Genomic DNA, 14,669 nt, shown 5'->3' with positions numbered 1-14,669 from the left:
TTAAGAACCACCGATCCGCCAACCACCCTGCAAGCACCTTACAAAGGCAGAAAAACCACCTGGTTTACCAAAGTACTCACATAGCACAGACAGTTTTACCCCGGTGATCACATAGCAACCGCCTAGCAACCAGCAGGAAGTGAGAACCACGTAAGCTTACATGGTTCGTTACACACTGAGCTGTTTCCGGTTAAATGTAGAAGATCCCTGAGGAACCTTTGGAGGTTCTTCAATCGGAACCTCTTAGGTGCTCTGAGTACATTTACATTTACGGCGTTTAGCTGACGAGCTTCTCCAGAGCGGCTTACAGGGTCACGCGTTTTACAGAGGTGGGCCAGTGTAGTGTAGGAGTCTTGCCCAAGGATCGGTGTACTGAACCCCCCTCGAACCCCAGTCTCCCAACAAAAGGTTCTTTTGAAGGTTCCTCCACAGCTTCCTATTGAAGAACCCCTTAAAAAAGGTTCCGCAAGGATCTTCTACTTTTAACAGAACCCCCCCCCCCCACACACACACACACACACATACACACACACTACCTACAACTCCCCCTAGCACACCACGCTACCAGTGCTGCAAGGCTAGCACTGCCTTCCCCCGAGACGCGTGAACCTCCACCACACCTTCTATGAGACGCGCCTCTGGCTCTCTGGACGGGTCTTCAGAGCTGCTCTGTGAAATGGAAGCATGTCCGGGCTTGCTTCTCAGCTTGACCTGCAGGAGATCCAAAGTTCAGGCCCACCAGAGACCACCAGAGTGCGTTTCATGTGTTGAGGACAAGCTCCCAAAGTTCTAACACTGGATTTACATCAAACACAGTTACCTTGACAACAGAGACTTAAAAAACACATTTTATAAAATAATAAATGTTAAATTTTATCATATTAAAAAATACTAAAAATAATATTTTCAGTGACAAAATTATTTGGAAATAATCACAAAATATTATTGAACATCTTAAACATATCCGAGTGCTATAGAATTTAATACTTTGTGTGTAATTGTGTATATACAGTGTATAATTTGTAAAAAAAAAAAAAAAAAAAGGTTTTAAATAAAGTATTATTCAGAATGATTACATGATTATATTGGAATTTATTTTCATAAAAAATAATTTCTGCATAAAACAATAAACATTATAATCAAAATATTCTAGTCAATAAATTTATCTTACAAATTAATGTTAACTTTGGTCTTTGGTAGGCTAATCTATAAAACCAAAAAAATCTAGTTCAGATTTTTGTATTATTTAAAAGGCATTATTTAAAAAAAATTATTTCACTGCAAGACAAAGTAAGAATTATTACAAATAATATTAAAAATGTATTTGTGTATAATTCTTATTTAGTATTACAGTATTTTAAAATTCCATTGCAAACAAAAACAAATTTTTAAAATATATTATTTTAATTATTATTATAACTTATTTTAGTAAAAAAATAATAAAGCTACAAATGTGTATTAAAATGTAAACGCTCTGTTATATGAATGAAAGACACAACATCTTTAATTATCATAAAATGATCATTAAAATATACTATTAAAATGATTCTATGATGGAAAACCTGTTTTACACAGTTCTTTAAAATTATTCAATGGTTCTAGGTAAAAACTATTCAATGGTTCTAGGTAGCACCAATGGGGTTCTGCTGTTGCAAGTCAAATGGTGAAAGTACTAGAACGGGTTTTAAAAAGTAGAACCATTGACAGGTTATTTGAAGAACCATCTACTGAAAGGTTCCTTAGAGAACCTAAAGTGCTTATTCTATGGCATTTCTCAGAAGAACTCGGCACTAGATACTCTTTGATCCTGTAATTAAAAGATACTATTAAAATGATTCTAGTGGGAAAATTTATCTTAAAAATTGTATTATTTTTTTTGAATAAATTAAAAAGTTGTAAACTCATTGGTTCTCCAATAAAGCCTCGATATCTGAGACTGATCTACAAAACGAAACAAAAAAATTATAAATATTAAAAACATAATATATAAAGTGTGTGTGTGTGTGTGTGTGTGTGTGTGTGTGTGTGTTTAAGGGAGAAAAGGGCAACCATTCTCAGGTGACACCAAACACCATTTATTGGGGTTTTACAAAGACTACAAAATTCTCCAGATGATTTAAATTGTGGTCTCTTATTATTTACATGATATGTTAATTACAAATGTACAAAATATAAAACATTTACACACAAATGTTCCACTGAAGAAGAAGCAGGAGGTGTTAGACCCTCACCAGGACGTGCGTTCAGATACACCAGCGTTAGAAACTCAGAGAAAAGGAGAAGGAGAAGGAGAAGTCAGGGTGAGTGGACCACAGGCCAGGGCTAGGTGAGTTCCCCAGGCCTGGTGGTCAGGTAGTGGAGGAGGAGCTTCAGGGGTCTAGATCTGATCAGCATGTGTAATTAGAGAGGGGGGGGGTGCGGGTGCGGGGGCAGGTTCTGGGATCGTATGATCTCAGTGAACATCTCAACAGGCACAACATTCTCCAGGAGCTGAAGGCCAGAAACATCCACAGTCTAGAACAAAAACAACACGGACAGACACACAGACAGTGTTGAGGCGTGGAGCAGTTCAGTAGCCGGGCCAGTAGGGGGCGTGGTTCTGCAGATTGGTGCCTGAGGAGGTGGATCTGAGAAAGGGGGCTGCGTCCGAAATCTAGCGGCCACTCTAAACCCCGGGCCGCCCAAACTCACAGGGTTCTGCGTCATGAGTCATGCCATAGAGAAACCACACTCTTCAAAAAGTGGTTCTACACTCGGGTTCTATTCAGTACCAAAGGGTTCTTTGACTCAGAACAAAAGCAGAACCTTATTTTCCCATCGCACAGAACCATTTAAGATTTAGCAGCATTCAAGAACTTATCTCCACTGTAATTCATCTAAGCGTTTTTCAAGGGTTCCTTAGTCCAGGTGATGGTTCTATATAGAACCATGACATCTCAACACTTGCGGGTGTTTTAATGGTCACTGCCTGGACATTTTGCCTTCCATCACGATGGAAAAACAGGAAAACCTGTTCTACATGGTTCTTTAAAGATTCTAGATAGCACCACTGTTACGAGTCAAGGAACCATTTTTCAGCACTTTATACATTCTTGAGAATAGGGTTCTTTAAGAGATCTTTAGTCAAGGCAGTAGATCAGTATAGAACCATGGCACCGTATAGATGTTTAAATGGTTCTTTCTCATGATGGTAATCCTGTTGTACATGGTTCTACATGGAACATGGAACCTTTTAAGGAGAGCACCAAAGGGGTTCCACTGTTATGAGTCAAAGAACCATTTTTCAGTCATTGTTTATACGCCCTTAAAAAGAGGAGTTCTCCGAGGGTACTTTAGTAAAGGCAAAGGTTCCGTTTAGAACCATGACAACTCAAAGCACCATTTGAATGGTTAAAATGGTTCTTTGCCTGGTTTAAATGGTTCTTCCCCATAATGGAAAACTTATAGTACACAGTTCTTTACATAACTATTAAATGGTTCTAGGTAGCACCAATGGGGTTCTGCTGTTGCACGTCAAAGAGTGAAAGTACTAGAACTGTTTTTAAAAAGCATCTCATTTACCATCCATTGTCAGGTTATTTGAAGAACCATCTACTGAAAGGTTCCTTAGAGAACCTAAAGTGCTTATTCTATGGCATTTCTCAGAAGAACTCGGCACTAGATACTCTTCGATCCTGTAATTCCTGCGGTACATTGGGTGTGGGTTCATGGCGTCGCAGATGCCGGGGAAAGTGGCTGTAAACGATATTTTGGTTCTTGTGCAAAAGCAAATGACTGTCCTGAGCCAAACCTTTCAATCCAGACCACAATTGTGCATCGGTTCTAGATATTTCACCATTAGGGGTGCGTCTGAAACAGTTCCACACTTACTGTCGACTCGATTCAATTCTGTTCTATTCTCATTCTACGTAAACCACGCCCTTAAAAGGGGTTCTTCAAGGGTTCTTTAGTAGAGGCCATGGTTCTAAATAGAACAACCAGAACAACTGGGGAAATCATTTGAATGCTTAAATGTTCTATGGTTATTCATATACAGAAACATCTCATTCTTTACAGAACCTTTAAAGAACCTACAAAATGGCACTGTATAGGTTCTATATAGATGGGGTTCCACTATTGTTTCGTGTTGAAGAACCCCTTTTCATTCCTATATACTACACTATAAATGTACTGTATAGGGTACATAGAACCCGTGGTGCTCAGAGTACAGGAGAATGGTGTGTTCTAGGCGTGTAATGTGTGGTTCTTGATTTCGGACGCAACGTCGGCCTGAGGTTGAGTTGGCACTGTTGGAAAGGTCAAAAGGTCACCCATAGCACCTGTTGTGTTCAGTACTGTGCACCTTTAGAACAGCAGTCTAGAACCAAGACCCACTTTCTGTAAACAAATCTGGAATTTAAACACAGCAAAACTAAAATCACTTCACAGTAAAATGGTGAGATCTGTGTTTGGGTTCGGGTTCAGGTTCTGTTTTCTGGACACAAGCGGTCACTCACTGAGAGCTACTGAGAAAACGGAAATGTAGAAATCCCACCTTAGCAGGTGAATTCACCTCATTTACATATCTAATATTTCTCCCTTTATTATTGTTGTAAGATTATTATTATAAAACAATCAAGATAATCCAGTTTAGTCTAAAAAAACACACAGATTGTTTTGTTTATTTTGAGAAATAATGCAGATTGTTTTGTTTATTTTGAGAAATAATGCAGATTGTTTTGTTTATTTTGAGAAATAATGCAGATTGTTTTGTTTATTTTGAGAAATAATGCAGATTGTTTTGTTTATTTTGAGAAATAAAGCAGATTGTTTTGTTTACTTTAAGAAATAATGCAGATTGTTTTGTATATTTTGAGAAATAAAGCAGATTGTTTTGTTTATTTTAAGAAATAATGCAGATTGTTTTGTTTATTTTAAGAAATAAAGCAGATTGTTTTGTTTATTTTGAGAAATAAAGCAGATTGTTTTGTTTATTTTAAGAAATAATGCAGATTGTTTTGTTTACTTTAAGAAATAATGCAGATTGTTTTGTTTATTTTGAGAAATAAAGCAGATTGTTTTGTTTATTTTAAGAAATAATGCAGATTGTTTTGTTTATTTTGAGAAATAAAGCAGATTGTTTTGTTTATTTTAAGAAATAATGCAGATTGTTTTGTTTATTTTAAGAAATAATGCAGATTGTTTTGTTTATTTTGAGAAATAAAGCAGATTGTTTTGTTTATTTTAAGAAATAATGCAGATTGTTTTGTTTACTTTAAGAAATAATGCAGATTGTTTTGTTTATTTTGAGAAATAAAGCAGATTGTTTTGTTTATTTTAAGAAATAATGCAGATTGTTTTGTTTATTTTGAGAAATAAAGCAGATTGTTTTGTTTACTTTAAGAAATAAAGCAGATTGTTTTGTTTATTTTGAGAAATAAAGCAGATTGTTTTGTTTATTTTAAGAAATAAAGCAGATTGTTTTGTTTATTTTAAGAAATAATGCAGATTGTTTTGTTTATTTTGAGAAATAAAGCAGATTGTTTTGTTTATTTTAAGAAATAAAGCAGATTGTTTTGTTTATTTTGAGAAATAAAGCAGATTGTTTTGTTTATTTTGAGAAATAAAGCAGATTGTTTTGTTTATTTTAAGAAATAATGCAGATTGTTTTGTTTATTTTGAGAAATAAAGCAGATTGTTTTGTTTATTTTAAGAAATAAAGCAGATTGTTTTGTTTATTTTAAGAAATAAAGCATTGTTTTGTTTACTTTAAGAAATAATGCAGATTGTTTTGTTTATTTTGAGAAATAAAGCAGATTGTTTTGTTTATTTTAAGAAATAATGCAGATTGTTTTGTTTATTTTAAGAAATAAAGCAGATTGTTTTGTTTACTTTAAGAAATAAAGCAGATTGTTTTGTTTATTTTGAGAAATAAAGCAGATTGTTTTGTTTATTTTGAGAAATAAAGCAGATTGTTTTGTTTATTTTAAGAAATAAAGCAGATTGTTTTGTTTATTTTAAGAAATAATGCAGATTGTTTTGTTTATTTTAAGAAATAATTCAAATTGTTTTGTTTAGATTTAATTCAGATTTAATACGACAGAAGTCTTCAGAAAGGAGCTGACGTGTTTATCAATAATAAACAGAGAATATTAGATATTTGGATCAGATGGTGGTTTCTGCTGGGAAGGTGTGGTTGGTGCAGTCCAGCTTGTGTTGGAGATGATGAACCGACTGGCTGAGCGATTCACGATTTTGAACCCTGGAGCTGTTAAAAATACGTGTGTTTGTTTTTTTAATCTTCTGTAAAACACTGGAGCTTCACTGTGAGGCGAGGAGAGCAGGTGAGGAACGTCATCGAGAAACTGTGCAAGACTCGAATATTTACAAACAACAATTTCAACCAAAAACAACGATGGATGACTTGCACACGAGCTGGTGCTAAGAGCGAAACACACATTCACACACACCCACACACACTCACATTCACACACACTCACATTCACACACACACACACACACACACACACACACACACACACACACAGACACCAGAAATAAAAATCAGAACAACAGAAACAGGCATGCTAGCCAAGCAACTGGTCAGATTTGTGCTCATCTCATCTCAGGTCAGGTCAGGTCAGTTCAGCCCAGCTCAGCTGGGATCACACTGATAATCACATATTCTGGCGTATTTTACATGCAGGCCGTCTCGCTACGCTGCAGACCTTCACTCTCGCTTGTCCAGGTAAGAAAAATAAAGCATGAGGACGTGGCTTTTCTCGGGACACGTGGTTTGAAACGTCATCAGTTCTCCAGTGAGAGGAACACGGGCCGGTCCCACCGTCTGCCACGGCTCAGCACATTTAAGGCAGCAAAAAAGCACCAATAATCAGGCGAGTTCCCGTGCTCGTCATTGTCCCCCTCGTCCTCCCACGCTGTCCCAGTGTCCACAACACTGGCCGGCGCTCTGCTGAGGACGCGAACTGCACGCCCGTGTGGCCTCCGAGTCAAACCCCACCACACTGGACTGCTTTAGCTTCTGCTGTTGCTGTTGAACCTAAGGGATGACAGTAGGGGGCGTCGCAGTTGGTCTGGCAGTGTACTGAGAGTGTGTGTGTGTGTGTGAGGGTTTCACAGTAGAAATGACACACACAGCGAGGCTTGTGCTTTGTTGGTTTGGCGTGAACAGAGAGTAAACGATGGCACCGCGGCAGCACCGGGACATCCACTGAGGTCACAGTTCAGCACATCGCCCCCTAGCTGTTCCATGGTAAACTGAAGAGACAACTAACCCCTAAAGAACCTGATGCACCAAGGAGAACCAGGAGGTCAGCAGTGGATGCTGACTACAGTCAACCTTCAGATGGTCACACTGCTTTGGCCAAATAAGTGGTGAAGACCACCTGGAGCCAGGCCGTTGGCAATGGTCAGTAACGTTCGCCTTGGTGTTGCGGGTTCTTTAAGGGGTTAAATAAAGCAGGTGGAGGTGTAGAATTACTGGGGCACCTCTGGATTACACCTTCAAAACCCCTGAAGAACCCAACACGCCAAGGCGAGCTTTGGCCGGTGGGCACGTCAGGCTATAGGTGAGCGTCCGTGGTTGGGACCAAGGACCGGCTAGAGCCAGACTATGGTTGATGGTCAGCCACACACAACAATGGGATCCGCTAGCGGACATTTACCATGGCGAATGCTGACCAACAGACGCCGTCAGGCTGTTAGAGGGAACATCGTGGCTGACCGCTGCCCATAGTCTGTCTCAAGTTGGTCCTGGAACCAACTCTGCGTCGGCCAATTAAGTGCTGGAGGTTGGAGAATGGTGACGCCCATGGGGTCTGCTAGAAGGTCCTACACCTTGCGGTATCAGTTTCTTAAGGTTTAAGGGGTTCAATGGCATGTGGTTTAAACCCTTTACCCTCTTAAGAACCTGACACACCAAGGGCGAATGCTGACCAACGGACGGCTGTTGGAGAACATTGTGGCTGACCATTGCCCATAGTCTGTCTCAAGTTGGTCCTGGAACCAACTCTGGAGGTTGGAGAATCAGCACAGACACGGACCGGCTGGAGCCGGGCTATGGTGACACTTATGGGGTCTGCTAGAAGGTCCTACACCTTGCGGTATCAGTTTCTATAGGTTTAAGGGGTTCAATGGCATTCATTGGGATGCATGTGGTTTAAACCCTTTACCCTCTTAAGAACCCGACACACCAAGGTGAACGTTGGTCAATGGATGCGTCAGTGGACGCTGTTTTGGCCAATTAATTGTTGGCGGTTGGTGAATCAGCGCAGACAAGGACCAGCCTGAGCCGGACTGTAGGCACCAGAATGACGTTTGCCTTGGTGTGTCGGATTCTTCGGGGTTCAAGGGGTCAAATGAAGCATGTGGATGTGACCTTTAAGTGGTTTAACCCCCCTAAACCCTAAAGACCCTGACACACCATTGGCCAGCAGACGCCGTCAGGCTGTTGAAGACCCTCCTGTTGGTCCTTGGCTGCGCTGGTTTTGAAGGTCAAGAATCCGAGAAACGAACGAGTGCAAAAGGGGTAAACGGCCTCACCGTCGCAACCTAGCAGGGACCACCGGCCCCTTAGAAAAGGAACACCAGAGTGTAAAAGGAGGGCAACGGGCCCAACAGAACCCAAAAGTCCAAAAGTCTGGATCAACATCACGTCATCAGCCTAAAACAAGACGTTCTCTGAGGGTTCTTTAATCAAAGGTCATGGTTCCGCTTGAATGGTTCTATGGCTCTATGAACCAGCACAAACCCTTCTTTTTTATGTAATGGCTCTAGATAGCACCAGATATACTATGGTTGTGTCACAGACTAAGTCATAGAACCCTTGCGGGTTAAATATAGCAGAGGTTCTCAAACCAATCCACAGGGACCTCAAGGACCTCAGGGAGGGGCCACATCTTTGTCTCTCCAACCCAACTTGCACACCGTAGGGACAGACCAAAAACGAGGGCCGCCTGAGGGTCCCTGTAAAACCATCTGAGGACCCCAATGGGTCTAGAACCTAGAACTCTCAGGGACGGTCCACATGTGCTATCTCTCCAATTCAGCTCCCATGCCATAGGGCTAGAGCTAAAGTCAGGAGTTGTGTTTTTTACCCTATGGACAGTCTGAGGGTACTGAGGACCATTCTGGGGTACCTGTGGACCAGCTGGGGTACCATAAAGGTGGGACCTTTGGAGATTGGAGAACTGTGTACCAGTTTGAGAACCTAACGGCTATGAAGAACCCTTTTGGCAAAACGTGATGGACTTGAAAGTCTTTGTTTTGGAGAACGTGCATCACAGGAATGTTATACTGGGGGGTGGAGCACAAGAACAGTGACTACTGGTTCTGTCCAGAGTGAACCGAGATGCTTCAGAACCCTCGGGAAGCCGACCTACGACGGAGCATGCTAACAACACTTGGGTTACTCTGTAAAAGCTCTTGTTTTTGGACCCGGCCAATCGTTGTTGTTGTTTTGGCAGACGCAGGGTTACCCAGCAACGGTTACTTCCAACAGAACACGTACGGGAACGTCCAGGACGGATGGGCGGATCGGATCGGCCGAGGGTTTAAGGAGTTAGAATGGAGGACACTGGCCGAGCCTAGAGGAACCAGAACTTCCAGTTGTTGTTGTTGTTTGTTTTTAAATGGCAGGTTGCACCAGCGTCCGTCAGTGTGTGCACTGGCCACTTTTCTCTCGCCTCCGCCTCTTCACCCTCTGCTCTCCCAGCAGGGGGCGCCAGAGTGGACTCTCACTCCGTCCACTCAGGTCCGGCAGCCGCTCCGATCTGCTACCTCCGGTAAACCAATGAGAAGAAGGCTAAAGCTCCGCCTCCTCCGGGGGTGGGTGGGCGAGGCTCACAGGGCCGACTCCAGGGAAGAGTCAAGCTGGTCGTCATGGTGACTGGCACTGTCACTGTCACAGCTCTGAGCGCTGGAGTAGTTAGCAGCCTCCTGCAGCCTCATTAGCATATTCATCTGGAGGGAGGGGGGAGAGAGAGGGAGAGAGATTACCATAGTGAAACACACACTACAGCACACACACACACACACACACTACAGCACACACACACACACACACACTTCACTACACTACTGTGTACTAATGTAAAGCTGTGTAGAATTGCAGTAGAATTTGGACACCTTCTAATCTCTGCAGCTGTTTCGATTTAACGAGGAGGAGAAACAGGAGAAGATCTTTAATAAACTGTTTATAAATCATTCTGATTAAAGAACATCAATAAAATGACAATAACATGATCAATACCACTGATAAATATCAGAGTACTGTCTCACTGGCTCCACCAAGTGGAGGAAACAGATTACTGCACTGTGTTCCTGTAGAACCGTTTTTTGTCCACGAGGGGGCATTACTGTACTATGGATGTCCTGGCCACTTTATTAGAAACACCTACCTTGTGCTTTCACTCACTGGCCACTTTATTAGAAACACCTACCTTGTGCTTTCACTTACTGGCCACTTTATTAGAAACCCCTACCTTGTGCTTCCACTCACTGGCCACTTTATTAGAAACACCTACCTTGTGCTTCCTCACTGGCCACTTTATTAGAAACACCTACCTTGTGCTTCCACTCACTGGCCACTTTATTAGAAACGCCTACCTTGTGCTTCCACTCACTGGCCACTTTATTAGAAACACCTACCTTGTGTTTCCTCTCACTGGCCACTTTATTAGAAATACCTACCTTGGGCTTACCCTCACTGGCCACTTTATTAGAAACGCCTTATGCATGAACACATGGGCTAAGGTCTCTAACCAACACCAGCAGGAGCAACAATGGAGGGGTTTCTGATAAAGAGGCCACAAGAGATTATGTACACACACACACACACACACACACACACACACAGTGTTATCTTGAAGTGGCTGAAAGGAAACACACTGATCCACATAATAAAGGGAACAGCCTCCACAGCTGAGAGCCTCTGTGTTTGTGTTTATTTTCCGGCTCTGTGGACAAACCGGAGAATCCGCCGCCTCCTCTCTCCCTCAGCCCCGTGGGAGGCGCTCGGTTCTGACGGTTCAGTCCCAGACTCCAGCGGGGCGTCTCACATTTAAACACTGCGAGCTGGAAACGACGCAGAGCCTCAGACAATCGCGCTCGCCTCACTTTACTGCTCTGAGGACGAGGCTGTTTCTGAGAGCCGCCTGTTTGTTTACAGTAAACACAGACTGGGGCGACGGCTCACGCTCCTGTTTACTGACACACCTGATCCAGCTCATCTTACCCTACCCTGTACTCCTTCACTGGCCACTTTATTAGAAACCCCTACCCTGTACTCCTTCACTGGCCACTTTATTAGAAACCCCTACCCTGTACTCCTTCACTGGCCACTTTATTAGAAACCCCTACCCTGTACTCCTTCACTGGCCACTTTATTAGAAACCCCTACCCTGTACTCCTTCACTGGCCACTTTATTAGAAACACCTACCCTGTACTCCTTCACTGGCCACTTTATTAGAAACACCTACCCTGTACTCCTTCACTGGCCACTTTATTAGAAACACCTACCCTGTACTCCTTCACTGGCCACTTTATTAGAAACACCTACCCTGTACTCCTTCACTGGCCACTTTATTAGAAACACCTACCCTGTACTCCTTCACTGGCCACTTTATTAGAAACACCTACCCTGTACTCCTTCACTGGCCACTTTATTAGAAACACCTACCCTGTGCTCCTTCACTGGCCACTTTATTAGAAACACCTACCCTGTGCTCCTTCACTGGCCACTTTATTAGAAACACCTACCCTGTGCTCCTTCACTGGCCACTTTATTAGAAACACCTACCCTGTACTCCTTCACTGGCCAGTTTATTAGAAAGAAGTGAGTGTGTGAGAGCAGGGCGAGAGTGCAGGCTGAGTGTTTACCAGGGGGTCTCCCTCCGTGTCGCTCTGGGACACCTGTTTGGACGACGCTCCGTCTTTAAACGAGCTGTACCCGTCGTACCCCACGTCCTCCGGCCGCAGCTGCAGCAGGGTCTGACCGTCGTGCTGCAGCAGAGCGGCGCTCCAGGGGTAGGTGTCCATCACCCACTTACAGGGGTCCTCCCACGCTGCCCGCTTACCATATAGCTGCAGCACAAACGAAAAAAATAATTATTATTATTATTATTATTATTATCAATATTATTAATAAGCACTCCAAAAACTCTTTTATCATTCATTGCTACTTTAAAATTACTTTTATCTTTTAAGTTTCAATGCAATGTTTTGTGTTTTATTCAATAATATAAGTATCAAATAATAACAACAACAACAATCATAATATAAATAAAATAATTAAAATAAAAATAATTAGCTCAACTAACAATGTACTTTGTTAACTCTATAATTGTGAGTTTTTGGTAAATGTTTTGTTTTTAAATAAATCTAAATAATATAAATATATAATAAATTATTTAAAATATAAATAAATAAATATAAATAAATATATATATATAAATACTTACATAAACTTTAATTTAATTTAATTACATTTAATTTAATTCATACAGAGGAAGTTGAGTAACTGATGTGACCCCTCTCACTGACACTGTGATGCAAAATTCTAGCCTTCACATGGAACACCATAGCAACCACCTAGCAACAGCATAGCAACGACTTGGAACATTATGGCACCTGCCTAGCAATCCCGCAACAACCGCCAGGGATACCATATCAACGGCCAAGTAACAGCATTTCCAAGAACCACTTGGAAAACCATAGCGACCACCAAGCAATCCCATAGCATCTATCTGTGTGTGTGTGTGTGTGTGTGTGTGTGTTTACCTGCAGCCCCTCACGCACTGCCTCCAGTAAGTACGGCACCAGAGAGTAGTTCCACAGGTCAGTGAACCAAACCCGACAACCGTCCACCTCCATCGGGCAGGAGAGGAACAGCCGGGGACCTAAAGTGGAAAACACACACCTTAACACACACTAACACACACTAACACACACTAACACACACACCGGACTGGGGAGGAACAACCAGATACATATACAGATACACACCAATGAGCCAAAACATTAAGACCCTCACACCTGACCCTCAGTGCGGCGTGTGATGGTCTGGGGTCTCTGTTAGATGCTAACTGAGCAGTCGGTTCTCGTAGTCGAAGAACCCTATGTCCAGATGTCTGGACCGCTGGAGCGTCTCCCAAACGCCTCCAAGGCTTGTGGGGGCTCTTAGTCAGCAGTGGTGGGAACTTCCCGATGACGGTCCGAGATGTGACAGACCACCAACTATCATCCCTCCGCCTGGGTGGAACAGACAGAAGGGCTACTGCGGCACAAGAGGGGTACGAGTCAGAGTGCCCATGCCGACCCCTGTCCACCAGCAGAGCTGGACTTCAGAGTGATGGAAGAAGGTGGTCTGGTCCCATGAGTACTGATTTCTCCTTCATCACGCAGATGGTCATAATGTTTTGGCACATTGGTGTGTGTGTGTATGTATGTGTTTTACCTATGGTAACATCAGAGGAGCTGTGAGCCTCCAGGAAGCCGTTGAGATGCTGCCAGGTCTTGGGGATCCAGTCGATGATCTTGATGAGCTCGTTGCTGCGCGTGTTCTTATCGATCTCCATCTCGATCAGCTTCCGCCGCAGGAATCGACCCAGGAACCCACGCACCGGTTCCGTGTGATTCGCGCACAGCACCCACCTGCACACACACACACACACACACACACACACACACCACATTTTCTTATGTAAGTAGGCTTCATACACTGTGCGGACAAAAGTATTGGGACACCTGCTCATTATTCACTTTTTTGTTCTGAAATCATGGGCATTAAAAAGAGCTGATCCTGCTTCTGTTGGAGTAACTGTCTCTACTGTCCAAAGAAGAAGACTTTCTACTAGATTTTGGAGGATGAAGCATTGCTGTGAGGGTTTGATTGCATTCAGCAACAAGAGCATTAGTGAGGTCAGGATCTTGGATGGATAATCACCACCCCACCTAATCCCATCTAAAAATACTACAGGATGGAGCTCCACCACCATCCTCCCAGAGAACACAGTTCCTCCACTGCTCCACAGCTCAATGCTGCTGGGGGGCTTTATATACACCCCTCTAGCCCACGCCTGGCATTAGGCAGCACAGTGCCAATAGGTTCATGATGTTGATCTGCTCCAGAGAGTCCTATTCTGTCCTATTGCAGTACTTCTCTACAGGGGCTAGACAAGCTGTCTGAGTCAGCAATGGGTGCAACTTAAAAGTAGTTGTATGTGTTCATTAGAAGGGGTGTCCACAAACATTTGGACATATAATGTGTGTTGTATTTTAATATTTTTAACCAATCCAGTCCTGCCAAAGATCTCAGACTGAAACGGGTGGAGAAACTTTTTTGTTTTACTGGGTTTATCTGTGTCTGGGTTTATAGAAAATGACAGAAATCTGTTAATAAATAATGAAATATAATAATAATGATAATGATGAAGTGCAATATTATAGCATTCATTTAATGTGGTTAAAATGATAACAAGAAAACAGTCAAATAAGCCAGAATATTGTATAAATAGAAACTATTATTTGTAGTATATATTATGTATAGTATAATTATTTATAACTATTATTATTTAACTATTATTAGTCATTTAAAAGGGTAATAAGAATAACAGTGGCATTATTATCATGGCAAAATTAACAGTAGATGTGGAATGTAGAAATTAAAATA

General features: G+C 42.2%; 1 protein-coding gene across 1 annotated transcript in view; it reads right to left on the bottom strand.

The window, feature by feature from the left end:
• Positions 1-5,914: 5,914 nt before the first annotated feature.
• Positions 5,915-14,669, bottom strand: part of nav3 (neuron navigator 3) — a 36,469-nt gene continuing 27,714 nt past the window's right edge. Inside the window, exons 19-22 of the mRNA XM_072674065.1 lie at positions 13,455-13,651; positions 12,779-12,897; positions 11,879-12,082; positions 5,915-9,960 (exon numbers count right to left, since the gene is read on the bottom strand). Of these exons, the coding sequence (XP_072530166.1) occupies positions 9,841-9,960; positions 11,879-12,082; positions 12,779-12,897; positions 13,455-13,651 (640 nt within the window). The 3' untranslated portion in view covers positions 5,915-9,840. The remainder of the gene's footprint in view (positions 9,961-11,878; positions 12,083-12,778; positions 12,898-13,454; positions 13,652-14,669) is intronic.

This window comes from Salminus brasiliensis, chromosome 2, assembly GCF_030463535.1.
Source record: "Salminus brasiliensis chromosome 2, fSalBra1.hap2, whole genome shotgun sequence".
Classification (NCBI taxonomy): Eukaryota; Metazoa; Chordata; class Actinopteri; order Characiformes; family Bryconidae; genus Salminus; species Salminus brasiliensis.
The sequence above is the reverse complement of the archived record's forward strand: the minus strand, read 5'-3'. Positions and strand labels throughout refer to the sequence as shown.